Source organism: Rutilus rutilus, assembly GCF_951802725.1.
Source record: "Rutilus rutilus genome assembly, chromosome: 20".
NCBI classification, from domain to species: Eukaryota; Metazoa; Chordata; class Actinopteri; order Cypriniformes; family Leuciscidae; genus Rutilus; species Rutilus rutilus.
In genome coordinates this window covers 32087421-32113048 of record NC_140225.1, presented here as the reverse complement: position 1 = coordinate 32113048, position 25628 = coordinate 32087421, and the positions used below count along the sequence as shown (strand labels likewise).

Here is a 25628-nt window from a genome sequence, read left to right as displayed (position 1 = left end):
TTGTGCATACTTACATGCAAATAACCTTAACCGCACCACAATCCTAACCCTAACTCGAAGTTAATTATTATTACTCAGTACTTACAGAATTACACTGTAACACGGACACCTTAAAATAAAGTGTAACCTAATTATAGCCTATATAATGTATTGTTATTACTACATGTAACAACAAGGACACTGTAAAATAAAGTGTAACCTGATAATATGGTAAATATGTTTATTTGTACTTATGAACATGTGCATTATAGCCTATGGTGAACAATTTAATGGCTTGAGTAGTCTAATGTTTAGTCTAACCAGGATATTTTTCTGATTTACAGTAAGAGTTGTGCTCTTCAAGCATATTTCAATGCATAGGCTAGATGCAATATACATTAGCCCTATACTGAGCAATGCGTTAGTAGTATGAAAGGCAAAATAGGGAGCAAGCTATCACCATCTGAAACCGTCATTATACAGTATTGCCACAATAGTGTGGTACACTAACAGTCTGTGACTCAAACACAAATAGATTTAAAGATACAAAGCAGTGAAATGACGAACTTTATTATCAGCATTCCAAAAACTCATTACCTGGCCGCACAGCAAATGGTAATGTGTGTGTGTGTGTGTGTGTGTGAGAGAGAGAGAGAGAGAGAGAGAGAGACACTTTGATCCTCCTCCTCATCATCACCTGGCTCGAATGCTTGTCTTCTTCGGTCCTCCTTCACTCAGCGCGCTAAAGGATTCAAGATTCACACTACAGCAGCTTCACAAGAAACTGAACTCGATAGTGTACTGGACACACACACACACACACACACACACACACACACTGCAACTGAAGAGCAACAAGAGGTATTTGAGCAGCAGCGGGTATTTTCCACATGAACACTGAACGGCAGACGGCAGGAGCCGGACGCCAAAGTCGTGTGTCGCGTGTTTAGGACATTGAGGACTACTGCGACTTCTCTGCTTTCTGCCTTTGGTTTCTTTCAGTCATAAATCGATTGTGTGAAGAATATGAAGATGTCTCCCCCGGACAGGAGGAAATACGCGCGTGATCTGGCGTTGGAGATCGCCATCAGACTCCTGCTGTTCGGAGTTTTCGTGTAAGTACACTATACCTGCATTTGCTCAATGCAAGATAGTGGAAAATATGACGCGGTAGTTTACACATGACTTAACTAACCAATATTTGGAAATAAATATAAAAAATTTTAACACAGCGGCATAACGGTATATAAGGCTGATAGGGTGTTTCATCAACATCATTCTTTCCCAGGTTTAAAGTTTTGATAGGTTATTAAATGTATTTTAAATAAACCTTTAGGCTACTATAATGCATTTAAAAAAAAAAAGTATTTTTTAATGCATTGTTAATGCATTATAATGTTGTTCTTGTAAATAATAATACTCACACACAGACAGTTATATCTTAATATTTTGGCTGTTCATAATTAGGCTATAATATTCTTAACCATGAATGGGTTAAGTGTTATAGGCTAAGTGAAGTTACAATTATTTATATATATATATATATAAAAAAAAAAAATGTAAGGGATTACAATTTATAAGATATGGAATGCATGATAATGACTGTAGGCTTCAGGTGTTACCAGGGAGATTGAGGTTTCTCGAGATGCATGGTGCAAAGGCAAGCACCGTCACAACCTGCAGAAACAACAAGAAGATGAGAAACCCTGTCTATAGCAGGAGACAATCTTGCGCTCAGTGCAAACAGGTTGTTGGAGTACAAGTTCATTCAGGGATTTCTGATAGGAAATATACAAGCGAGCGATGCACTTTTTAAATGAATTTATAAGCCTGTGGAATTATAAGAACTGAGCTGATGTGCTAATGAGATGACTTACTGTGATAATATGGAATGATTTATGATAATAATAATGGAATGAGATGCTTGGAGGGAAATAAAGCCTGAGACTCTCTGTGGTTTGGCTAGATGTCCTAGTCTCCTGCCATGCTATAAACAATTCTCAGTTTCTAGAAATCTGTACTGCCAGCTCACAGAAATATAATCAGCCATGCTTTTCATTTTATTCCGCGATTTGATTGAAATCGCTGCAGATGTCCAAATGTCCAGATAAGCTTAAGCAATGTGTGCATGCCTTGCTGAAATTTGTTGTGATGTTGCAATTTGAAGAGGAACATTTGGAAGTGTGTGCTTGTGTCTGTAGTGGGGGAATAAATGTGTTGTTTTAGACTTGAGGAAAGCCGGCCTTATACAGTTAGGACTAGAGCTTGAAACGGTCTTGAACGGGGAAACGTTACACAGAAATATCTCACATATCATAGAATGACAGCAGAAAAAAAAGGCAAACGTTTCAGGGTTGAATAAAGAGCTTTTTGGCTGGCTAATGTTGATGATGATTGTACAGTAGTGTTTGCTAAAACAAGCATCACTATTGCTATACGCATGACTCATCCTGCAACATTTATACTGTGGGCATTATACATTTAAGGAGAAACCCAAGCCATCCAGAAACCAGAAAATCATTTGACACTCTAGTTTGTGGCAAGTGCCACTCACATTTTCTTCACATCAAGTTTTCACTGTGGTGAATTGACATTCAGTTTTGACATTAGCCTTCTTCACATCACATATCCAATGTAGTAAACCTGAGTTAGCATGTTTATATGATACCTGTTATCTTTCCTGGCACTTGATTACTTCAAAACTGCCAGGTGTTGTCTGTTGCAACAAGAATCCATTGAAACCCCTCATTGTCTTCACAATATGAGTCCATTACTAGCAAAGCTGGCCTCCAAGCACAACATCTGCTGTCTGTCAGCGATTCCTTGACTGGCCCAGATTTGATGTGCCCTGAGATATCAGCCATCAGGAGACGACGTGCCTTCTGAATGCTGATCACTGGATATCATGTTCATAGTGAAGCTCAGTTGTGTGAAAAAAAACAACAACCAAAAACCTTTTTTGTAAAAAAAAAAATAGAAAGCAAGCATACATATTAAAGCATATATTTAAAGGAATGGTTCATCTAAAATGGAAAATTCTGTCTTCATTTACACAGCCTCATCCCTAACCTGTATGATTGACTGTTTTCTTCTGTGGAACAGAGAGGGTGATATGCATGCCTCTTCATTGTTTTTTGTTGTTGTTTTTTTCACACAATGAAGTCATTGAGATCCAATGTTGTTCTGGACAATTTTAACAAAAGGGACATAACATTTTTGGGTAAACAGTCAATTGAAGTTTGCAAAACTTAAAAAGTGTTGACATGAAATTGTTACCCTTAAAGAGCCATTTTACCTGATTTAACCCATAAAAATTGGGCAGCGGCTATTTACACTAAGTGAAAATACCATGTTTTATTAGTGATAGCTGCTATTTACACGAAGTTTAAATAGCAATAGATTATATTTACACTATGTAGCAATAAGTGTAAATGTTGCTATTTATACTTATAAATAGTGCAGATACTATTTGCACCTCAGTGTTGTTGTGCATTAAACAGTATGCAATAATAACATAGAGTGTAAATTATTATATTTATCGAAATTATTAAATGGATGACGCCTTAAGACAATAAAAGTCTCCCTACCCCTAACCCTATGGAAGCTTGTTTTTGCCACTGAATAAAAAATGAAAAAGGTAATTGCAAGTTTTTATCTCACTATTCTGACTTTTTTTTCTCACAATTGGGAGTTATAAAGTCAGAATTGCGTGAAATTCGGACTTTATAACTCCCAATTGTAAGTTTATATCTTGCAATTCTGACTTTATTTCACGCAATTCTGACTATATAACTCCCAGTTGTGAGAAAAAAAGTCAGAATAGTGAGATAAAAACTTGCAATTACCTTTTTAATTTTTTATTCAGTGGCGGAAACAAGCTTCCGTATAACCTGATAAACAATTTATTATTAAACACACGTTAGACACTTTATTTCCACATTTCGAATGTTTTCTTCATTTTTATTGAAAATAATTGCCTTTCCGATCCAATATGTTATAGGTCTTCAATCCTGCTCCTGGAGGGCCACTGTCCTGCAGAGTTTAGTTCCAACCTGCTTCAGCACACCTGCCTTTGAATATTCAAGCGATTCTGAAGAGCTTGATGAGCTGATTCAGGTGTGTTTGATTAGGGTTGGAACTAAACTTTGCAGGACAGTGGCCCTCCAGGAGCAGGATTGAAGACCTCTGTGTTATGGGAAAAGGGAGTAGAGCAAGTTCGGCAAAAGGAAGATTCGAACACGGGTCAATTTGCATCAAAACCCTCTGCCGTGAACCTTTACCCCTACACTATTGCTGCTGTTGGCAATCCTGTGTCTTCCGTAATTTTGTCTGGTCCAACCAAACGTCAGTGGGTGGAGTTAGTGTATATAGCCTCTGCCAACAAGGAGGGGTATTTGCACCTTGTGTGAATAGACACTCTGTAAAAACTGACATAAATTAATATATTTAGGTGGATTCTGTGAGGTGTAATAATATTTTCTGACTTGAACAAAACCGGCTAATTTGAATGTTACCATTTTTAGGTTACCAATTTTTCGTTATACCGTTATAGTTATACACATACTTCGACTTTGATCAATTTGAATAGATAGCAGCTTATCTCATGATCCTGGAATATTCTTGTTGACTCCTGATATTGCATATTTAGAGGCCGACAGCGCAGATGCACTGACCTCGATAAAATCCTTCCCAATAAGGTTGGAACTTCAGTTTGTTCAGAGAACCCCTCTTACACTATTTAAAGTTTCAATTTGACTATGTTGAAAATCATTTGAAGCAATCTAAACATAATTTACTGAATAGGCTCTGCTGTGTGAATTACAATAAAAATCTTTAAGACCACTAAAATTGTCTCATATTTAAACATCCATCCTTCCAACTTACCCGATATACCAGGTCATCTAATAGACTGTGATGTGGAGCACTGGAGCATATTCTAGCATATAGACTGAAGGCAGGGAAACACCCTGGACAGATGGCTAGTCTTTGGCCCTGTTTACACCTGGTATTAAGATGCGTTTCAACACTAAATACAGGTGTAAATGGGGTCTAAAGCGTTTTGAGCTTGTCCAGTTTCAACCACTTCCAGAGGTAGTCGACAGCACATTAAACCGGATTGCTTTCGTAGTGTAGAATGTGTTCGAACAGCCACAAAAGACTACTGACCTAACGCATAACGCATAAACATCAACATTTCCATTTACATAAACATAAAAGTTTTCTCTGGTAGTGTTCATGTGTAAATTGCGTGAGCTTATTTCGTCCATTAGTCCAGGTGAAAATTGTAAATATTTCCCTGTCAGTCTTGTTGCTATGATACATTTCAGGGTATGAGTTTTATTCAGTGGAAATTATATGACTTCATTATTTGCTTGAAACAACTATTGCAATTTTGCTATAGTGGTTCTTTGAGGGTTAAGTTGACATAGTGCTCCGCATGTTCTTGTGATTGTGCCAATTTTGCATCGTAATATCTGATCAATAGAATTTGATACAAAGAAAAAGTCTATCTTAAACAAGATTTATGACATTAATGGTATGTGTATTCTATTTACTTTGGGCTTTGACCACCATATATCAACAAGACAAGGGTCCTGTAATAACATGTGAATAACATCCACATTCCCTGGCACTGATGAACACCAATCATAACTTGACTAAAATGCCCAAACTGGATTTACCCCCCTGTCCAGCAAAAACAGAGCCACCTGAATGTCGGATTGGAAGCCGTTCTCCCAGCGGAGTTCTCGCCACCTTTTGAACGCTTTTCTGATGTAAATTCGGGACTTTGCGTTCCTTTTCCTTTTCCCTCTTCTTTGTTATTTGTTTATCGGAACGTCGTCTCTTTGGTCATGTGTCGGCCATATCAAAATTCTCAAGAATATACAATTTTAACATTAGTCATTGTTAGGACATCTCTCCTCTAGCTAACTTCCCTCTTCATGCTTCTCTCTCCTCCACACCCCCCTTCACGTGCACGCGCACTAACCCCCCATCCCCCACCCCCAAATCATTCTTGTCGGTTATTGGCTGGAACACTGTTTGTTATGTTTCGTGGTCCAGGCTGGGCCAGTTTGTTTTTGTTGCCGTTTGTGGAGCCTGGGCTGTCTACAGAGACCGCGTTTTTTTACAGTGTGTTCAGGGGACAGGCAGCTAGTGGATAGTGAGGAGATGTTTGCTGGATGTGACAAAAAAAATGTTGGCCTAAAAAACACGTGACATCGCTTAGAGCACCTTTAAGCTATTGTGTAATGTTGCTGTTAGAGCATAAAAAGATCTTTAAGATTACAAAGTTCGAAGTCCACTCCAAAGGGAGATGGACAACTTTTTTCAGAATCTTATGAAGTCACAATATTACTCATTTAAATAATCTGTGCCCATGGGATACACAAAAAAGGGGACGAGGCCTGGTTGAGCTGCACTAGAGAAGATGAAGAGTGTTGCTGCTGTGTCGAAGAGACCCTCCTTCTTAAGGCGGACAAACTTAGAGTGCTTTTTTAACACTGTTCCTGAACATTGTAACCCTAACATTTATCTGTGTGCTGCACATTTTATGGAGAACAGCTTGTTTTCTGTTGCTTTTGTAAGCTCTCGCTTTTGAAAGAGGGTTCCTTAGGTAGCTTATCTAAGAGCTCCTTAGGTTTTGTTACCGATTACTGTTTGTATTACCTTAATTTTATGACAAATATCCCGATTAAATGGTGGATAACATAGTATTTATAATGTATAAGAAAATTACAAAAAACATACCACTCTGCAAAGTCCTGTGCATGAAATCTGTTCTTCATGATCCTCTTGTTCGTTAACATTGTCAGGGTCTGAATCGGGCTCGAATTGGTTTGAAATTGACACCATCCTTATCCACAGTTACACTAGAGAAGAACTCGCGGTTATGGAGGGGTGGGACATTTCTCAAACACCGGTAACCAATCACAGCACATCTCGTATTTCAGAAGGAGGGGCTTCATCGAAACAGGACCTAGACAGCTCGTTCGAGACAGACTGGGGAAAGAGGTGCTGTAATAATATAAAATATGTGACAAATATGTTTTTTGAACAAAAAAGCATTAAAACATATTCTAGTACACCCCAAAAACAAAATCAAGACAAAAAAGGGTATAATAGGACCCCTTTAATGTTCCTGATCTACTAGAGCATCAAATGAGGCCTGAAGGAGCAGAAAGTCCTTATTCTGGAACATGCAGATACCTAGAAGTAAAGGTTTGCTTGCTGGAGCTTGAAATTGCAATCTGGCTTTTACTTTCATTCTGTGTTTGTTTATTTTAGATTAAATTGTTGAATGTTCGCTGGTTCCCGCCTCTTTCTTTCCTGATCCTTTAACTGAATTACAAATTCACTGCATTAGTTACTTCCCAAACCACCACCAGAATACTGTACCTTTAGCTATGTTCTGAACACGTCGAGTCCACACATTATGGAAAAAGACTGAACTATCTTGCATGCATCCATTTGTATGTTAAAAGCTGCATTTGTGTAAACTGTTGTACTGAAAATAGCTGTCGTTAAGAATACTTATTTCTCTGAATAAGTATGAAGTGGATGTGTTGCAGTTTACATAAATGTTAATGTTTACAGACATAGCTATGGATGGATATTTGTGGCCCAAAAACACTGTTTAAACCAACACTGATGGTTTAGTTAAAATTGCAGAAAAAAAACTATTCTTTGGTCGCAATATGACAGAACGTTACTTTGCACGGTGTCAATCATCACAATTGCAGAAGTGAATCGTGTTGGTTACACACAGAATGATAATTCAGGGGACTCACTTTTTGTTTGTTCCGAAGGGTTGTGAATTGAGAAAAAGCTGACTGCCTCCATTTTTAATAAACGACATTTGGTCCCATTAACAGAACTGAATAATGGGTCTGCAAGGCTGGATATTCCAGTGTTCACATCATCAATCAAGGATAGAACATTCTGGACTCCGCTTCTCTTAGTGCAATCAATCTGACATTGTTGCGCCGCCTTCAGTTTTTTTTTAGATCATCAATGCTCTTCCACAGGGTGTCCAAGCGCTCGTTGTGTCACACATCAGCACTGGCTGGTCATGTGGTCAACAGCTTTCACAGTTTATCAAGTTTCTTTATTCGAAGACGTTATTCAACACCCTAAGACTTATTTTGTATCTCTAATATATTGTTGTATTATTATTTACTGTAAACCTTTTATCTTTTTTGTGTCTGGATTCTCCAAGAATGCATCAAGCCATTATCTGTTCTTGCAGGTTAGCTAGTCTGTTTCTCAGCTCCACTCTTTTTTTGTTTGTTTTTGTTTTTTGTAAAGGATCCTTAAATTAAATTTATAGTTTATGAAATCTAACTTGGCATTTATTAAAGTGCAAATGAGACATAAACAGGTTTTGTTTTCTCTAAGGCTTTTCCAAAATTAAATCTCAACAAGAGACAGATTCATGCTCCGAGACAAACATGAGAGGTAGCATTTACATTGTCGCTAGGGGTAGACATAGAAAATGAAGAGAAATTAATGACTCTGTCAGGACAGCTTTTTAATTTAGACATCTTAGAGCCACAATGCAATGTTATATGGAAATAATTATTCAACCCCACACCACAAGAGTGTGATTTTACTTTTGAAACATGGCAGAAAAATGCATTTTGGACAAATGTTTTCCAGTGAATAAAAGTATGAGTTTGTGTGCTGTTTATATTTCTGTTCCATAATACTCCCGTTGCTTTAATAGAATCCATGCTGTTGGGCTATTATTATTTTTTTCATGAAAAATATCATTGCATTAAATTTTTTTTAAAAAATTGCGTGGTATCTGTTGTAAATGTAGCAATATTATTAATATTATATATATGGGATATGAATCTTGGGGGGTGGAAATGAAAATCATTACTCAAAGTGCCTGCTTTTTGTGCTAATTTAACAAAAAAAAGCCCTCTTGATATGCTTTGACAGATACAATTTTCTCTCCTTTGATTTTAGTTGAAGCAAGAAGTTCGTGTGGAACCTGTTGAATAACTCAGCCTATTTTAATAAAATAACCTGCAGTCCAGGGGACCGGTGTCCTGCAGACTTTAGTACCAATTTAGTACCAATTAGAAGACGGGCATAGTGGGATTCATGTTTATGTGATGATTTGCTCTTATCATCCAATCATGGTCGTATCTCTCTATTAGTGTTACTGGATCTTAGTGCTGCATTTAATACTATCAACCACAACATTCTTTTAAATAGAGTCAAAAATGATGTTGGCATTAGTGGAATTGCATTGGTATGGTTCAAATCATACTTATCTGACCATTACCAGTAAATGAAGCGATATCATATCGATCACAAGGTCAGTATGGTGTACCACAAGGCTCAGTAATAGGACCGTTGCTGTTTGCTCTGTACATGCTACCGTTAAATGAAGGTCCTAAACGTAAGTTAGGGAGGAGTGAGCCCATCTAATCTTTCAATCAACAGCCTGAGTATATAAGCAGCCGCTTACCTCTCTCTAGCATCAGCTGTTCCAGTATCCCTCCACCTCCCCAAACTCCACCTTCATCTCAGGTACCTGCCCTTCAATAATCATATCCTACATTTAGCCACTGGGGGGGGGGGGGGGGGGGGGTATATCAGAGCTCGAGTTGAAGCTGCTTCATCGAGCCCCTCTTCAGTGGACAGCAAGCCAAATAAGTTTAACCTAATATCTTAAAGATTTGATGGGCAAACAAACTCGTTAAGATATCATTAGGAAGCATGGCATATGTTTTCACTGTTATGTTGATGATTCTCAGCTCTATATTTCTGTCAGAACATACCAATTCATAAAATGAACGGAATGCATAGTTTATCTGAAAAATGTGATGATTCTGAATTGTGTGGTATCTGTTGTAAATATGTAGCAATATTATTAACATGAGTTTTAAAATTATTACTCAAAGTGCCTGTGTATAGACCTTATGCGCCAGAGAAACGAGGGCGCCGCCATCTTTAGAATATTGTCTTTTAACTTCTGTTTTGCGGTCGCTCTGTATGTTTCTATGGCATTGCTGTCCAGGAGTAATTAGCTTTTGAAGTGGATTTACTTAATGTAAAGTTAACGAAAGTTATCATGAGGACTGTAATGTTTAAAGCAGATGACTAAACAAATGTCAGTCGACCGGGAAGATTTTCAAACGAGCCGTTCATTAAAGGAGAACTCCGGTCAATTTTAACATTGAGCAAATTTTTTTGTACATTTGGAGTGCTGTCAATACAGAGAACAACGACAAAAATCGGTGTTGCCTACACCGTGTTATCCTCTTTTTAAAATTTGCACCCTGTTGACTTCAATGGGGCAAGTTTTAAACCTGCTTTTAGGCTCTTAACATCCTTGATGTGTCATTACAAGTGCACAGATCATGTGAGTGATTCCTTCGGAGTGAACGCGGGTGAATCTGACTGCAGTAGATGTGAAAGATACTGACAGCACTCCACAAAAAAATTAGCTCAATGTTAAAATTGACCGGAGTTCTCCTTTAATAACCACGCAAAATCGCTGTGAAAATACAGACCGGAAGTCAAAAGACAACGAGCACGGTGCAGGATTTAAAAAAAGAATCTTGATATGCTTATATATAGCCTATTGCTTATTTAAGACATTTCACATGCAAAATCCAGTCATTTAAAATAGGAATCCACTTGTTTGTGAGATTTCAGTTTTCAGTCATGTTCAAGTAATGCTAATTCATTGAATGACCAACAGAAAGCTGCTTGGTTTAAAAGTGACTTTGGTGTGAGCTGTGTTTTATACATCACTACATTATTGACAATGGACAGGAAATGTTACTGAAATGTCTCTAATGTGACCATATACCTTTAGAGTCAGTATCCATGCGAAATCCTTAGTGGTTGAGTGGCTGTTTTGTTACATCTAAAAGTGTCACTGTTGGGATGCTTTAGTTTCTACTCTCATTTTCTCAGGTCCACACCGGTGTGCGTTTCGAATAGGGCAAACCATAGGAGACTGTTTTGCTTGCTGCAAATTCCACACAAAAACACTCAAACTTGTAGTATCAAAGCTTGTTCAGAGGCTGTTCAGGTCGGATATATGATTGTTTTTTTTCCCAGCACAGCGCTTGAAGAGAAGCAGAGAGAGACGTCTCACAGAACAAAAAGCATAAATCATCAGCACATTGAACAGTGCATATGAGAAAGTTGATAGATTTCTGGAGCACCAACCCACTGTCTGTATTAGTTTCTATCACTTCTGACGACTACATGATCACTGAAGAGGATTTCTCATATGTAAATTATGTTTTCAAGGCATTGAAGCTGAAGAAAGATGCTCACTGTTAGAGGAGGCCATCTCCACAATGTAATTAATTGCTCCATAACATGTTCAACTCATCCAGGTCCCAAAGAACTACACTGATCAGACATCAGGAGATAAAGAGGTCATCACTGAGGATCTCAGTTAAAGTTAATGTGCAGGAGAAGAGTCTTTGTTACAGCTGCTGCTCTTGACCAGCATTTACTGTAAAAAAGAGGAGAGAGATGTAAGAGTGGTTTCTAAGGCTGAATCAGATTTTACTTTATTAATGTTAAAGGGATGGGTCGGAGTAAAATCAACCTAGGGTCCTTTGCACCATGACTTCGAGCCAAACACCCCCCAGAAGCCTTTTTACCCTTGGTTGAACATTATTAAAGTTAGAGCTTATTTAGAGATATCAGCCGGATGGCTTAGTGCAGGCGCTAACGGATCCAAGGATGTATCTGGTAAATTACCCCACTAATAATGCCCAGAATGATACCAAACTTCTACAGTAGCACAAATAGGTTTTGTACTCATAAAACAAGGCATTGGAAAGTTTGTAAGTACATCAGGAGTTTATTTAAATAACACTTGCCTGACGGCTCATGCTACCGCTAACCCGGACGTCGACGTCACTTCAGTGGTTTGAGAAAAGCCCGTAAAAGTCCTGGCAGAAAGCGATGCATAAGGATGTAGTGTAACGACGCCCAGTTCCAGGAATGCACTAATATTTTGTTGGTAGTACCAGTTTGCAACAATTATTAGCTAACACTAAGTTGTCAACACTTCGGAAAAAATAATAATTCGTCGTTACACTACATCCTTATGCATCGCTTTCTGCCAGGACTTTTACGTGCTTTTCCCAAACCACTGAAGTGACGTCGACGTCCGGGTTAGCAGTCTTTTGAAAAAGGGTTTCAAAGTGCAAGTTTTTGAAAACGGTCTCCGTGTAAACAACAGAAACGTGAATCTCTGTCATGCACGTATGCATATTACGTGTTCAGTCTATAATGTTTCATCGCCATCTACTGGCCTGGCAGAAGAATATGCCGTTTTTAGTCGTTTTTGTGGATCCGTGTGAATGGGGATCGTTTTGACAATGGTGTCGTCTGTACACGGAAAACTCAAAGGAAAAACGTCTCCGTTTTAAGCGCATCGTTGTTGTGTAAACCCTAAGTCATCTTAAGCCATGCGATACTGTTACGTACTGCTCCGAGACACGAGGGTAGAAGATCCAAATACAGTTTTATTTAAAGGGTTAAACAGAATCGTAATCAAAATCCAGGCAAAGGTCATACACAGGCAGGCAATCAAACAAACAAACAGACAAATCCAGAGGGTGAGGCAGAAACAGGAAAACCAGGACACGGGCAGAGATCAAGAACCAGGAATAACAACGACAACAAAGGAAATGCTCAGAAATGCAGTGGAGTAACGTACAAGACTTCGCAGGGAATGATGAGGTGAACCAGGCTTATATGGGGTGAACTAAACAATATAATGAGACACAGGTGAATGTGATAATCAGGAATGATGAGTCCGGGCAGTGAATTATGGGAATTGTAGTAGTGAATGAATAATGATAGTCTGATGTGGAGTGCCCTCAGGTGGCTCTCAAGGGCGCTCCAGCTGATGACCGTTACAGATACCTTTGTGTGATGAACAGCCCCACGTGTAAGTTAATATTTACAACATTATTTTGAGAGTATATTTTAGTTTAAGTTGTTACTCACCCTAAGCTATTGTCTGACTTCAGAAGGCTTGGAATATAGTGTGCAAATTGTAATATGGTGCTTTCCCATTCTTTTTAAAACAAGAGTGTCAGTGTCAATTTACTGTAATTTGTGTTCCACCGAAGAGAAAAAAGCCACATTTAGAATGACACAAGGGTCTGTGAATGACTGGTATTTCAATTTTCAACTTATCCTTAAAGTCCCTCTGCACCCAAAAGGAGGGTTTCCACTTTGCCATAAAATCTGCTTGGCCGTAACCTTTTGTGATCCAGCGCATTTATCAGTCTGTGCCAGAGCTGTGAAGGAAATGGTCAAATAGTGATGTGTGCGACTCTCTCTTTCTGAAGACCCCCTTCATCTGCTGACATTTCCTTTGTTCTCCAAATTGGCCCAGAGATATTTATTCAGTCCTGAGAGAATGTGCGTTGAGCTTATTCATAATGAATTTCCAAAGGGACACTTTGTTAATAATACAAAGGAATACATTTTCATTTTTATGTACAAGGATCCATAAGAAAAGAAAGTAGATGCATTGAGATTCGTTTCAAGGAAAGGTTTTGCTTCAGAATGAAAACAATTTGAGGTGCCTAAACATTCACTGAATATAGGAGACATTTCAGCTATAGAGGGGCTCAGCCGCCTGCGGATTATGGGATGTTTTTTATTTATTACAGTACATGTTCACTGGCATGAATAGGTGGCTTGCATAGGGTTTTTTGAGATTGACAGAAAAGCACAGCGAGAGTGTCACAAGTTAGAAATGAAAAAGTCAGTCAGCCGTTAAAATGAAGGTAGTGACGTCTCAAGAAATGTCACAGTGACGTTTTAAAATCTGGAAATGTCTTCCACACCAGCAGACTAATATTCACGGTCCTAATCACTTTAAGACTGCTACCTTGTCCAGTATAATCCAAGCACAGTAAAAGTACAGATTTTTTTAATTTGTGAAACCGATTATCCATTAGAAATTGAGCAGGGGTGCTTTTCCGAAAGCCAATGTTCGCAAGTACCTTCGTTACCAATAGAGTTCAATTTTGCAAATAAAAGCAACATTGGTGTTTATAGGCTGTTGAAATGTTTTCCTTTTGACCAAATTCTAAGGCCTCATCCCAGCGATCAGGGAACGCTGTTGTGAGCAAACGTTCTTCCAGTAACATTAATATGCTGTGTTCGGGTCTAATGTTCTCAAGGTGTTAGGAGAAAAACATTATTTGTACATCATTCATAGAAGTTTTTTTTTTTTTTTGCTCTATGACATTTGAGTTAGTTTTGTTGTCTGACATTTTTTTAATTGTTAGTTGGGATTTCCCTTGATGTATTCTGACAGCCTCTGTTACAAAAAGAGTGAAACGTGAATTATTAATAATTCCTTTAATAGTAAAAAGTTGACAAGTAAAAAGTTGACAAAACAGTTCATCTTAATTGACTCTTTACCCAATATCTCTGTGTAATGTATTTTCATGCTTAAGAGCGTAACATTATTCAAATGAAATGCTACAATACTTACTCGACTTGGTCACTTATTTTATGTTAGGTTACATATTATTTAGGATGCTGCCTATATAGGCAGCTGTGATGGGTAGAAAGTGGTGACTAAGGGACCTATTGTACTCTATCAATGTCTCTTTTCAGAATGGAGGGTAAAGTAAGATTGAAGTGGAATTGAATCAAGGTAACCCTCCATCTGATATCAGACCACATCTGATAAAGAGGGCAATTATGTTGTCACAATCAAGGGCAGAAACTGAGGAAAAGTTTGATCAGATCCTCAAGTGGAGCTCTAACCCTCCCGGCACAGAGAAAATCACCCTAAACTATAAAATGAGAATGCGTAAAGCTTTCACCCAAGGTCACACAGGTATTTTCTGCAGGAATAGGATCTGTTATCTACTTTAGGTTTGGGCAAAGGGGAGTATAAGTGTAGTGTGTGGTTTATTCGCTTGACATTTTCATCCTGATTATAAAGGTGCACTCAGGGCGGTCTGGAATACCCGTAGACGGCTATTCGCTAACATTCCCATTAATCTCAATGGCAGATGCTCTATTGGTTCAGGATCCTCCCGAGGTGTGCGGTTTGAAATCTTCCGTCTTTATACGGATAATAACCCAATAAGCAATAACCCCCCTTAGGGTAAACAGAACAGAACCAACATGAATGTATTGCAGATATCATTCATTAATTTTAATGTACAACATAATTAGAGAATTTAGTCTGATTCAGAGGGGAATCAGAATACCAAATCCTGACTGAAGAGAGGAGGAGCTGGGGAGGGAGGAGGGTAATTCACTCCTGAGAAACACCATAGCTGCTGATAATACTGAAGGAGCTTATATATGAATACAGTGATAGGCGTCGTATTCATAGGTAGACGTGGATCAGCTGAGAGTCACTGATGCATGTTAATTGCATCAGAATACATGTCTAATTTTAAATTACCATCAATGTAGAATGATGTATTGTGAAGTCACTGCATCTATACCAGGAGGGGCTAACGGGTCCATGCTAAGCTGTCAAACCCTGGTTTGCACAAATGTCACACTCCTCCTATTTGGTGCACAAGGTTATTTTTGGCTGCGTCTGAAATCATATACTCTCTGAGTAGGTACTTGTTTTGAGCAAGTAATTACTCTGTGAGCGCTAACAACAGTATGGTCTGTCTATATATTATGAATATGCATGGTGTGAATGTAATCTGGATATTTGCCATGTCGTCATTATTTCATGTCGTCGTTGTCAGGGTGTGTGCAGGCAGAAGAAGACGAGGAAGGCAGAAGGCTCCAACACAAAGTGTTTACTTACAAATACAAATAGGCAGGATATACACACACTGGTAACAATGTTACATAGATGAGAATGGACCTAGACTGACTGAACAGAGGGAACTAAATACAGACACTGATGAACACAAACCAGGTGACACAGATGAAAATGATTGACAAGACACAGGTGATGATAATGAACTAATGATGGTAGATATGGCAACGGATGAGTGGCGGGAAAACAAAAGACATGTGACTAACAAGGCTGAACAGAACATTCTTTCCGGTGGCCTCATGGGAGAGTAAAGTGTCCATCGTACGCACACTTCAGAATCTTGACGGAAGTAATAAGTTAACTGGTACATTTTGCTTACTCTTTTATGAGTAGGGTACAACACCTTAACAAAAATGTGCTTTTCACTAAAAGTGTTTTGTTTTGATTAAAAATCGTACAAATGTATGAGGTGGCAAGGTGGACCTTTTACCTCACACATGGGCTAAAAGGCTCAGCATTATGGGGAAAAAAGGCACAAATTATTTATAAACTAAGTAGCCGAAGTTGCCCACACACTGACAAAATGTAATCAGACCGAAAAAAAAAGGTCTATTAAAAATGTATTTTTTTGCATTTTAAAAAGTGCAAAGTGTATTAAAAGCAGACTAGAGAGCAAACGTTTTAGCTCATAGCTTTCTTCAGTGCTCATACGCACCTGAAAAACTGACTAGGCTTTTCTTTTTTTGAGCGCATACAATTCTTTTTGGTGTACAAATTATTTATACAAATGCTTTAGCTAGAGTAATGTGTTTTGATTAATTGGTGCCCTGGACAGAAAACAGCACTGCCTTATTTGTGGGTCTATCCAAGGCGTTTGGTTCAGTGGACCATGAATTGCTTCCGAACAAACTTTCGGGACCAGGGACGGTGAAATGGTTTGGAAATGATTTGGCAGATTGGACTCAGTGTGTTAGTGGAGGATCACAAAATATGGTTTTCTTGACATATCTAAAGGGGTCCCCCAGGGATCCATGCAAAAAAAAAACTTTTATGCTGACAATGCTATTATTAATACACTTGCTCCATCCATAACACAGGCGGTGCAAGAGCTTCAGACTGCATTTCAGTCATTGCAAAGTGCTCTGGTGAGCTTAAAATGGTCTTTAAACTCTCATAAAACTCATTCACAAGGACTTGATAATCTTAGCATTTTTACATCAGCTGTTGAAAGGGTACGCTCTGACAAGTACTTGGGCATTTGGATAGACGATAAACTTTTATTCAATGTATATATATTGCTAATCTAATCAGGAAGCTCAAAATGAAGATTAGCTTTTATTTCAGAAATGAATCTAATTTGATTGACTATGGGGACATATTATTCATGCATGCAGCCTCCTCCATCTTAACGAGCCTTGATTCAGTGTACGTTTTATTACAAATGCAAAATCCCATACTCATCATTGGATTCTCAATGAGATGGTGGGTTGGACATCACTAACCATACGTAGAAAACAGCACTGTAAATTTGTATCTATAAAGCAATGCTAGGTAACCTTCCAGCTTATATCTCTGTACCCTTCTTTCTCTTAGTTCTGGCAGTTACCAGATTCGCTCTTCCAAGTGTTTGCTTTTTAATGTACCTCAAGTTTTTACAGAACTGAGGAAAAAAACCTGCATTTTCCTACCATGCACCATGAGCATGGAATAATCTGCACAAAGATCTAAAACTAGCCAAATTTGTGTCTAGTGGTGAATTTAAAGAGAGCATAAAGAGAGAGTTAATGGAGGCTTGACATTGTTTTTGTTGAGAGGAGACTATGTTGTAATATTTTTGTTCTATTGTCTACATGTTGTATTTTAAACTGTTGTCTTACTGTATGGCTGCTGATTTTAATCTTAATGAGACTTCCTGGTAAAATAAAGGTTAATAAATAATACAAAATTCAAAACAATCGCTTAAATGATTAGTTCACTTTTCCAACGTGATGACGTAATACGTCTCAGAGATGGTACACGACGAGCATTTGTGGTTAAATAAGTATATTTTTCTTTTAGAAAATGACCGATCGTTTCGCTAGAGAAGACTCTTATTCCTCGACTGTGATCGTGTAGAGACTTTGAAGCTGCATTGAGACGGACATTTGAACCTTCTTTGAACATTGGTATAGTTGGTTGCCATTGAAGTCCAGTCTGTGAATCCTGGAATGTTTTCCTCAAAAACCTTAATTTCTTTTCAACTGAAGAAGGAAAGACATGGATATCTTGGATGACATCGGGGTGAGTAAATTATCAGCAGAATTGTTTTTGAAAGTGAACTAATCCTTTAAGCGAAGTTTGTACTATTTTCTGTTTATTTTTGTTCAACACTGTCATTAAAACCTGTTCATTTAAAAAATACAGGAACAAAATGATTTAGAAAAAAAGTCAAGATTCTGAAAGCATTGAATGAGATCCCATAATAATTTAATATAGCTTTAGAGTAGTAACAATAAATATGATATTTTATTATATGATATGATTAATATCACATTTTTAAATAATTATAAATATGGTGATTTATCTCTAAGGTGGACACCCAATTATAATTGTCCAATTATGTCTTTATTATCATGTTAATTATTGTGTCTTTAGCCCCGACAGCAGGGGGGCCTTTTACCCCAAATACCATACTTTTACATGTCCCTCCGTTATCGAAAAACTGTTGCTTTAATTACCTTGAGCAAAAATGAAAAACATTAACAAGACCTTTGTCTCAAAATATAGTTAATTTTATCAATTCTTATTTACATAAATCTACAACATTTTAAAAAACATTAAATATTAGATCAAATTAGTGCAGAATCAACGTTGCTGTCCTGCGATCTCATCAAGGATCTGACAAATTTCCACGTGCATTTTCAAATGCGTTGTTAAGAAAAGTGCTGAGCCGAATTTGTGTGCCATCTACTGGTTTAAAAGAGCATGAAGTCAAATGCGCCTTTTACCCCAGTGAACCTTTAGCCCTGTTGAACCCTCCTGTGAATTTGGACATACCACTTGACTCACATACTGTTTTGCATACTGAAGTATTCGATTTCAGATGCCGCCACTGTTTTGCAGGGGGATATAAAAGTGATCTTGGATTTTACATAGACAGCGATTGGTGTAGATTAAGGATCACACAAAATCTTTTGCTTATCACGGATGTAGCTAGACTTGGTCTAAAAGCCAAAATAACAGCCAATAAACAACCCAGAGAAAAGGAAGCTCTGGTTATAGACGCAGGACGCAGTCTTTGAAACTAGACGCGCCTTATTTAGATCATTTACACCTGATTCAGATCATCATCTGCTCAGTTCAGTTCTATGAACTGTGTGTCAGATAAGAGAGACACGCAACATTTAGTCTCCAGGGCTCAAACTGAAAACCGCTGCCCTAAGGGATGCCTTTTTAAAGGACATCAGCTGTTTCTAGGCCACCCATATAACTGGAGTATTCATATCAAATGTGTACAACATACTTAGAGTATTTGTCCAAATGTATTCATTTCTTTTGGCGTAAAACGTTTTCAAAGTAGAATTTTTTTTTTCCAAGTTTACCTTGATTATACAGGAAAGTAATAATCCTTCATGCTTAAGGTTGGCATGAAAAGGAAGTTGCGATAATCATTTCTTCCTTATTGTGATGTATATTAGAGTGAAACGGCTTCTGGAACAAGAAAACAAAAATGTGGCGGGACTTGATTCTGTCCATTGGGTATTGATTGGATGGTTGTGGTTTGCTATTGGTGGATCTCATGTGAGTGACAGGTTGCTCCGCCCTCGTCATCAGAAGAGAAGAGAAGAGAAGAGAAGAGAAGAGAAGAGAAGAGAAGAGAAGAGAAGAGAAGAGAAGAGAAGAGAAGCTGCAAGAGGGAGGGGAAGTTATTCTGATTCAAGATTATGAGGGCACATTAATTTAAAAAAATTGAAAATAATTATTTTGTGCACGGATAAATCATTTATAATAAATACTGTAATATTCCATGGAAAATAAGAATTGTCAATTTTGATTTCACAGTGACTTTAAGGAATGTGCTGAACCCTCATCTGCCTATGCACTCTTATTCATGAAATATTAGGGCTTGCTATTTTGTGTTTTTGTTTGTTTTTTTGCACACGTTGAATAATGCATGCAGTTCTGCTCCACTTTTTAAAAAGCACTGAAAACTATTTAAAAAGGCTGACAGAGTAGTGTTCATCCTCATAAAAAGTTTGCTTTGTGTGAATGCTGAAATCATCATGTTTGACTTCCCTATCAGAATTTAAAATCAGCAAAACAACATTACTGATGTACAATGACAAACTGATGTTACAGGATATAGTCGTGAATAGCTTGTTTCCAATGTTTTCTACTCTCTGGGTTAAGACCAAAAAATTGGTATTCAATGTTAGGGTTATGGAGAGCGTGGTAGATTTTTCCCCTACGCACCTGACTTAGGTTGAACCGAGTGTCCTTGACACCTGAAAATATTATACTCAATTGAGTTCACCTGTGAACGCGCGGGTTGACGCCTAAGAGTAGCTATTCTTACCGCATAAATAAAATGCCTAAGAATTATAGTTACCTGACCACAATCTAACCCCGTCTAAGAGTCGAACGACGTCTCACTTGGTAGTAAGGTCTCTAGTGTTTCGCTAAATAACTGGTTCTACTTACTAACCTGCTGCACAGCAATAACTAAACAGACTCCAGACAATGCCTTTGAATATGCTTTAATCACGGCTGGAGGATCTCAGACAAATTTCAGAGAGAATCCCACCAGCAAACAGAATACAACAGTTTTTATAGAATAGGAGCATGGCAAAAATGACATGAAACATTAGGTAATTTCCTTACAATTTGATTGGTTCTTCATATGCAAACGCTTCTGTTACTATGTAGGAGCAAACTTAGATCTTAGAGAAACTTAGAGAAAAATTGAAAAGGGTTAGAAGTTAATTTGATTACTCAATATGTCATAAGACTATTCTAGATATTGTCTAGCCAGCATCTCAGAATTTTCCACTGGTTTCGACACAATCTTCAGAGTACATTTTGTTCAAGTGGGTGGAGTGTTAGGCCTAAAGGAGAAGTAAGGTTAGATGTTAGAGTTATGATTAGTTTGATATACAGTTTACTATTTTATTCATTAAAAAAATCCATCACAAGAGCAGTGAAAAAGAAACTGCTGAATGCAAATTAGGATTGCAACATAAACTGAATTATCAAATTGTCCAATCAAGTTCAACAGTATTTTAATGACAACTCACCTGGTGATATGACCAGTAGTAATATAGTATTTGCCTCAGCATTTGATGTGTTAGGCTGGTAAATCACACTTATGCACTTTTGCACAATTTTACCAACTTTCCAACTTACTGTCATGGAAAGGAAAGAGTGAGGAGGACTCAAGTACAGAGAGATCAGGGGTTTATTTACAAAAAGGACAAACAAAAGAAGTCACAAGCCGCAAACAGAAAAACTCAGAGGGCAATAACACAGTGTTAGCACAAAATAACAGACTCACTGGACTGGACTGGACTGGATTGCTGGACTGGACTTGACTGGACTGGACTGGACTGGATTGCTGGACTAGACTGGACTGGACTAGACTGGACTGGATTGCTGGACTAGACTGGACTGGACTGGACTGGACTGGATTGCTGGACTAGTCTGGACTGGACTGCCTCACTGGACTGGACTGGATTGCTGGACTGGACTGGACTGGACTGCCTCACTGGACTGGACTGGAATGGACTGGATTGCTGGACTAGACAGGACTACCTCACTGGACTGGACTGGACTGGACTGGAAGTAACTGATGCAGGACTGACAATCTGGGAACAGACAGTACAAGACTGACTGACTCTAAAATAGAAATAGATAGGGAGGTTAAATAGAAAAGAAACCAAGCAGGGTAAATGAAGGATGGCAGGTGAAGCAAATTAACTAATAACCATATAACAAAAGGATGGTGTTCCTGATGTCAATAATCACACAACAGTGGAAAAATGGCTACGCGGGACAAGCAACTGAATAGACCTATAATTCTAACGATGAATTACACATTCAATCTGCTGGTTAGACAGTTATTACCCAATAAAAGTGAGTAAGTCATTGTGATAGCTCACTTTTAATGGGTTAGTTCACCCTAAAATGCCCTTCTTTCTTTTTTGGACTACAAAAGGAGAAATAAAAAAAAAAGTCCTACATGTCTCGTCCTTAAAATGGCAGTAAATAGCGATCAGCATCAAGCTTTAAGCTTGCACAAGTATCACAGAATGCTCTCATGCTGCAACACGTATCTCATATTCCAAGTGTTCTGGGGTACGATCAGGTTTGGTGAAAAATAAACTGAAATTTAATGCATTATTTAAAGGTGCATTCATTGTGTAATATTTTGGAGGATCTGTTGACAGAAATGCAATATCATATACATAACTATGTTGTCAGTGGTGTATAAAGATCTTACTTAATGAACCGTTATGTTTTTATTACCTTAGAATGAGCCATTTCTACACTGTAAAACTTTTCACTGTAAATTTACAGTAAAATACTGGCAGCTGGGTTGCCAGCCACATACTGTATTTTTACAGAACTAGTACTGTAAACAGCATTTACAGTATTGTACTGTAAAACATTGTACTGTAAATTTACAGTAAAATACTGGCAGCTGGGTTGCCAGCCACATACTGTATTTTTACAGCACTAGTACAGTAAACAGCATTTACAGTACTCCACTGTAATTACCAAATACAGTATATACCACATAATTTTACAATATTAAACTTGTCTACAGCAATAAATTGTATAGTAGTCACACTATGAAAAAGAAAACAACATTTTCTGGGTTTAAAAACATTTATTTTGGTTAAAAGCAAAGATCAGAAAATTGCCTTCTGTGAACATGTTGGCTGAATTTTTTTTAAACATAAAATGCAATTTTAACACTTAACAACAAACAGGTAACACTTAGCACTTAATTAAAGGGATAATTCACCCAAAAATTTAAATTAGCTCATGATTTACTCACCCTCAAGTCATCCTAGGTCTACATGACATTCTTCTTTCAGACGAATACAATCGGAGTTATATTAAAAAATGTCCTGGCTCTTCCAAGCTTTATAATGGCAGTGAATTGCTGTTTCTGTTTTGAAGTCCATACAAGTGCAAACGAAATTCAAAGTCTTCAAGTCCCAATTCAAAGTCTTCAAGGTTTCGCAGAAGTGAGGACACCTGTAGGCTTACAGTGTTCTTTTTTTGCACAACTTGGCCAGTTTTCTTTGAAGTTACTTGTCCTTTCTTTGTTTTTGATCCACGTTCAGGATTGATGTCAGGAAATCGTCTAAAAGGCAGAAAAGAAAGGAAAAAAAAAAACAATGAAATATTATGGACTGAGTTTATATATTTTGACAAAGAGAGACAGCACAAAGGATGTGTAAATAAAAACCAGATATCGGTTTTAACGACTAAACTGTTTGGATAAAACTGAACAACATGAAAAAAAAATTCAATTTTGGATGTTGTGATCAATAACTGGTATTTTTTCTGCCCTGGTTAAAATACATCAACTCAATGTGTCTGTTTACAATACATGTGCACTGTCAACTAACTAAACTTTTGGAAGTGGGGTTGCCAGATTTAAAGTTTTATTCTACAACTTTTAATATCATCCCCTCATCAGGTCCCATCAGAGTATCAGTGGAAAGGCAGCCATAGACTCTGTTTATATAGAGCACACATTGCCAGAATCTAGCCCAAACCTTTGTGACAGAAATAATTTAACTTTAATTGCAAGCCTTGCAATGTTTATTGCATACATGACATGATAATGTTAAACATGACATTTACCAGACTAAAATGCATGTTTGCACCCAAAAATGAAAATTCTGTCATTATTGCTCATCCTTAAGACTTTCGTTCATCTTCGGAACACAAATTAAGATATTTTTGATGAAATCTGGGAGGTTTCTGTCCCTCCATTGACATCAATGTCATTGCAACTGTCAAAGCCCAGAAAGGTGGTAAAAACATTGGTAAATAGTACATATAACTACAGTGGTTCAACCTTAATATTATGAAGTGACGAGAATACTTTTTGTGTGCAAAATAACCCCAAAATAACGACATTGTAGAATAATCTCTTCTTTTACATGTCATTCTCCTACACTGTTTTGTGAGGATGAGTGGGCCAGAGTGTATTAAAGGATAACTCTTACCAAAATGCAACCTAGGGTCTTTTTGTTAATCTACCCGAGGCAAACCTTCGTTTAAAAGCATAATTAGGATGGAAACGCCACTTTTAAGTTTGACTGTATTTTCGTTTTCGGTCAAATTGCCTTTTGAATGGGAGTGCTTGTGGCACGACTATGATAGCATCAAAAATCGCTATTTTTAAAACACTAAGAAGGCTCGACACAACATGAAACTGTGCTCTCAGTATCACCAGAGACTCTAAACTCCAGCATTGAGAACATTGTTTGTGTACCCAGAGTTTACTAAAAAGAAAGATTTTGAACAACTCACGAAAACTGTGTCCGCCTACATTTTGACAGTCAAAAATAGTCGATCTAATAACTTTATTCTAGAGCTGCTGTAAAGCCAAAACAATCTATGTTACTGTAATTTCCTATTATCACTGTAAAGCTGCTTTGAAACAATCTATATTAAAAGCGCTATATAAATGAAGATGACTTGACACTGTTTACACTACGTCAACACGTAGGAGAATGACATGAAAGAGTAGAGATTGTTGAATAATGTCGTTATTTGGGGTTTTTTTGTGCACAAAAGGTATTCTCATCGCTTCATAATATTAAGGTTGCACCACTGTAGTTACATGGATTATTTAAACAATGTTTTTACTAGCTTTCTGGGCCTTGAAAGTTACAAAGATGTTTCTGTCTATGGCTGGTTCAGAAACCTCTCAGATTTCATCAAAAATATCTTCATTTGTGTTCTGAAGATGAATAAAGGTCTTACAGGTTTGGAACGACATGAGGGTGAATAATTAATGACAGAATTTTCACTAATCCTTCAACTGAAAACAACTTGCACTGACATATCTGAAATATGTGACTGTCACTGTTTTGTCTCAAGATGCACACCAGTAATGTTTTTTTTTTATTATTAGACATTTTTATAAAAGCTGCTTAAATACCCTAATTTTATTAAGGCCTAGACCTGTCTTAAGCTAAGCCCAGTATGGAAACCAGGGCCATATTGTTCATACCAGTAGTCAACATAATAAATACTGTCAAGACAAGTCACAATTCAGTCTAATATTTATATGAATGGCAAATATGCTAATGACTAACCTCTGAACAAACTCAAGGTGCTGCCTCTTCCTGGTACTGCAAGCTGAAGTTATAGGAGGAGGCAAACAGCGCTGCCAGGCCAGTGATGATGAAGAGGCTGTGATCCTTCACACACACCTTGACCTTCCAAACGTAATGTCCAGCACTGGTTGCTTAGAGATTGACCTGTAATTGAAAAAATAATAATAAAATGAATTAATAAATAATATTAATAATTAAAATAACTATTGTGGGTTCCACTGTGGTTCGATGTAGTTGTCTATCTATTCATAGTTCTATAAATTAAAATTTTCACCTAAAAATTAAAATTGATTAGGGTTAGAACGTTAAAACGCACTGCCATATTATTTTGCTTGTTTTAAGCATAAACTCACTAAATTTTGACATATTCTTTCAGAAAACAAGACAATTTTTACTTGTCTATTAAATGCTTCTTCATGTAAGAATTTTATATATCTGGACTGGAAACAAGAAAAAAACACTAATTAAGAAAAATATATTTTGCAGTGGAGTGAGTAAATGATGGCTTTTCATTTTAGGTTTAAACTACCCCTTTAATGTTTACATACCAG

The 25628-nt window shown here is 37.5% G+C and overlaps 1 protein-coding gene across 1 annotated transcript in view; it reads left to right on the top strand.

The window, feature by feature from the left end:
- Positions 1–621: 621 nt before the first annotated feature.
- plpp4 (phospholipid phosphatase 4) overlaps positions 622–25628 on the top strand; it is a 109725-nt gene continuing 84718 nt past the window's right edge. The window contains exon 1 of the mRNA XM_084390761.1: positions 622–1094. Within this exon, the coding sequence (XP_084246887.1) occupies positions 1006–1094 (89 nt within the window). The 5' untranslated portion in view covers positions 622–1005. The remainder of the gene's footprint in view (positions 1095–25628) is intronic.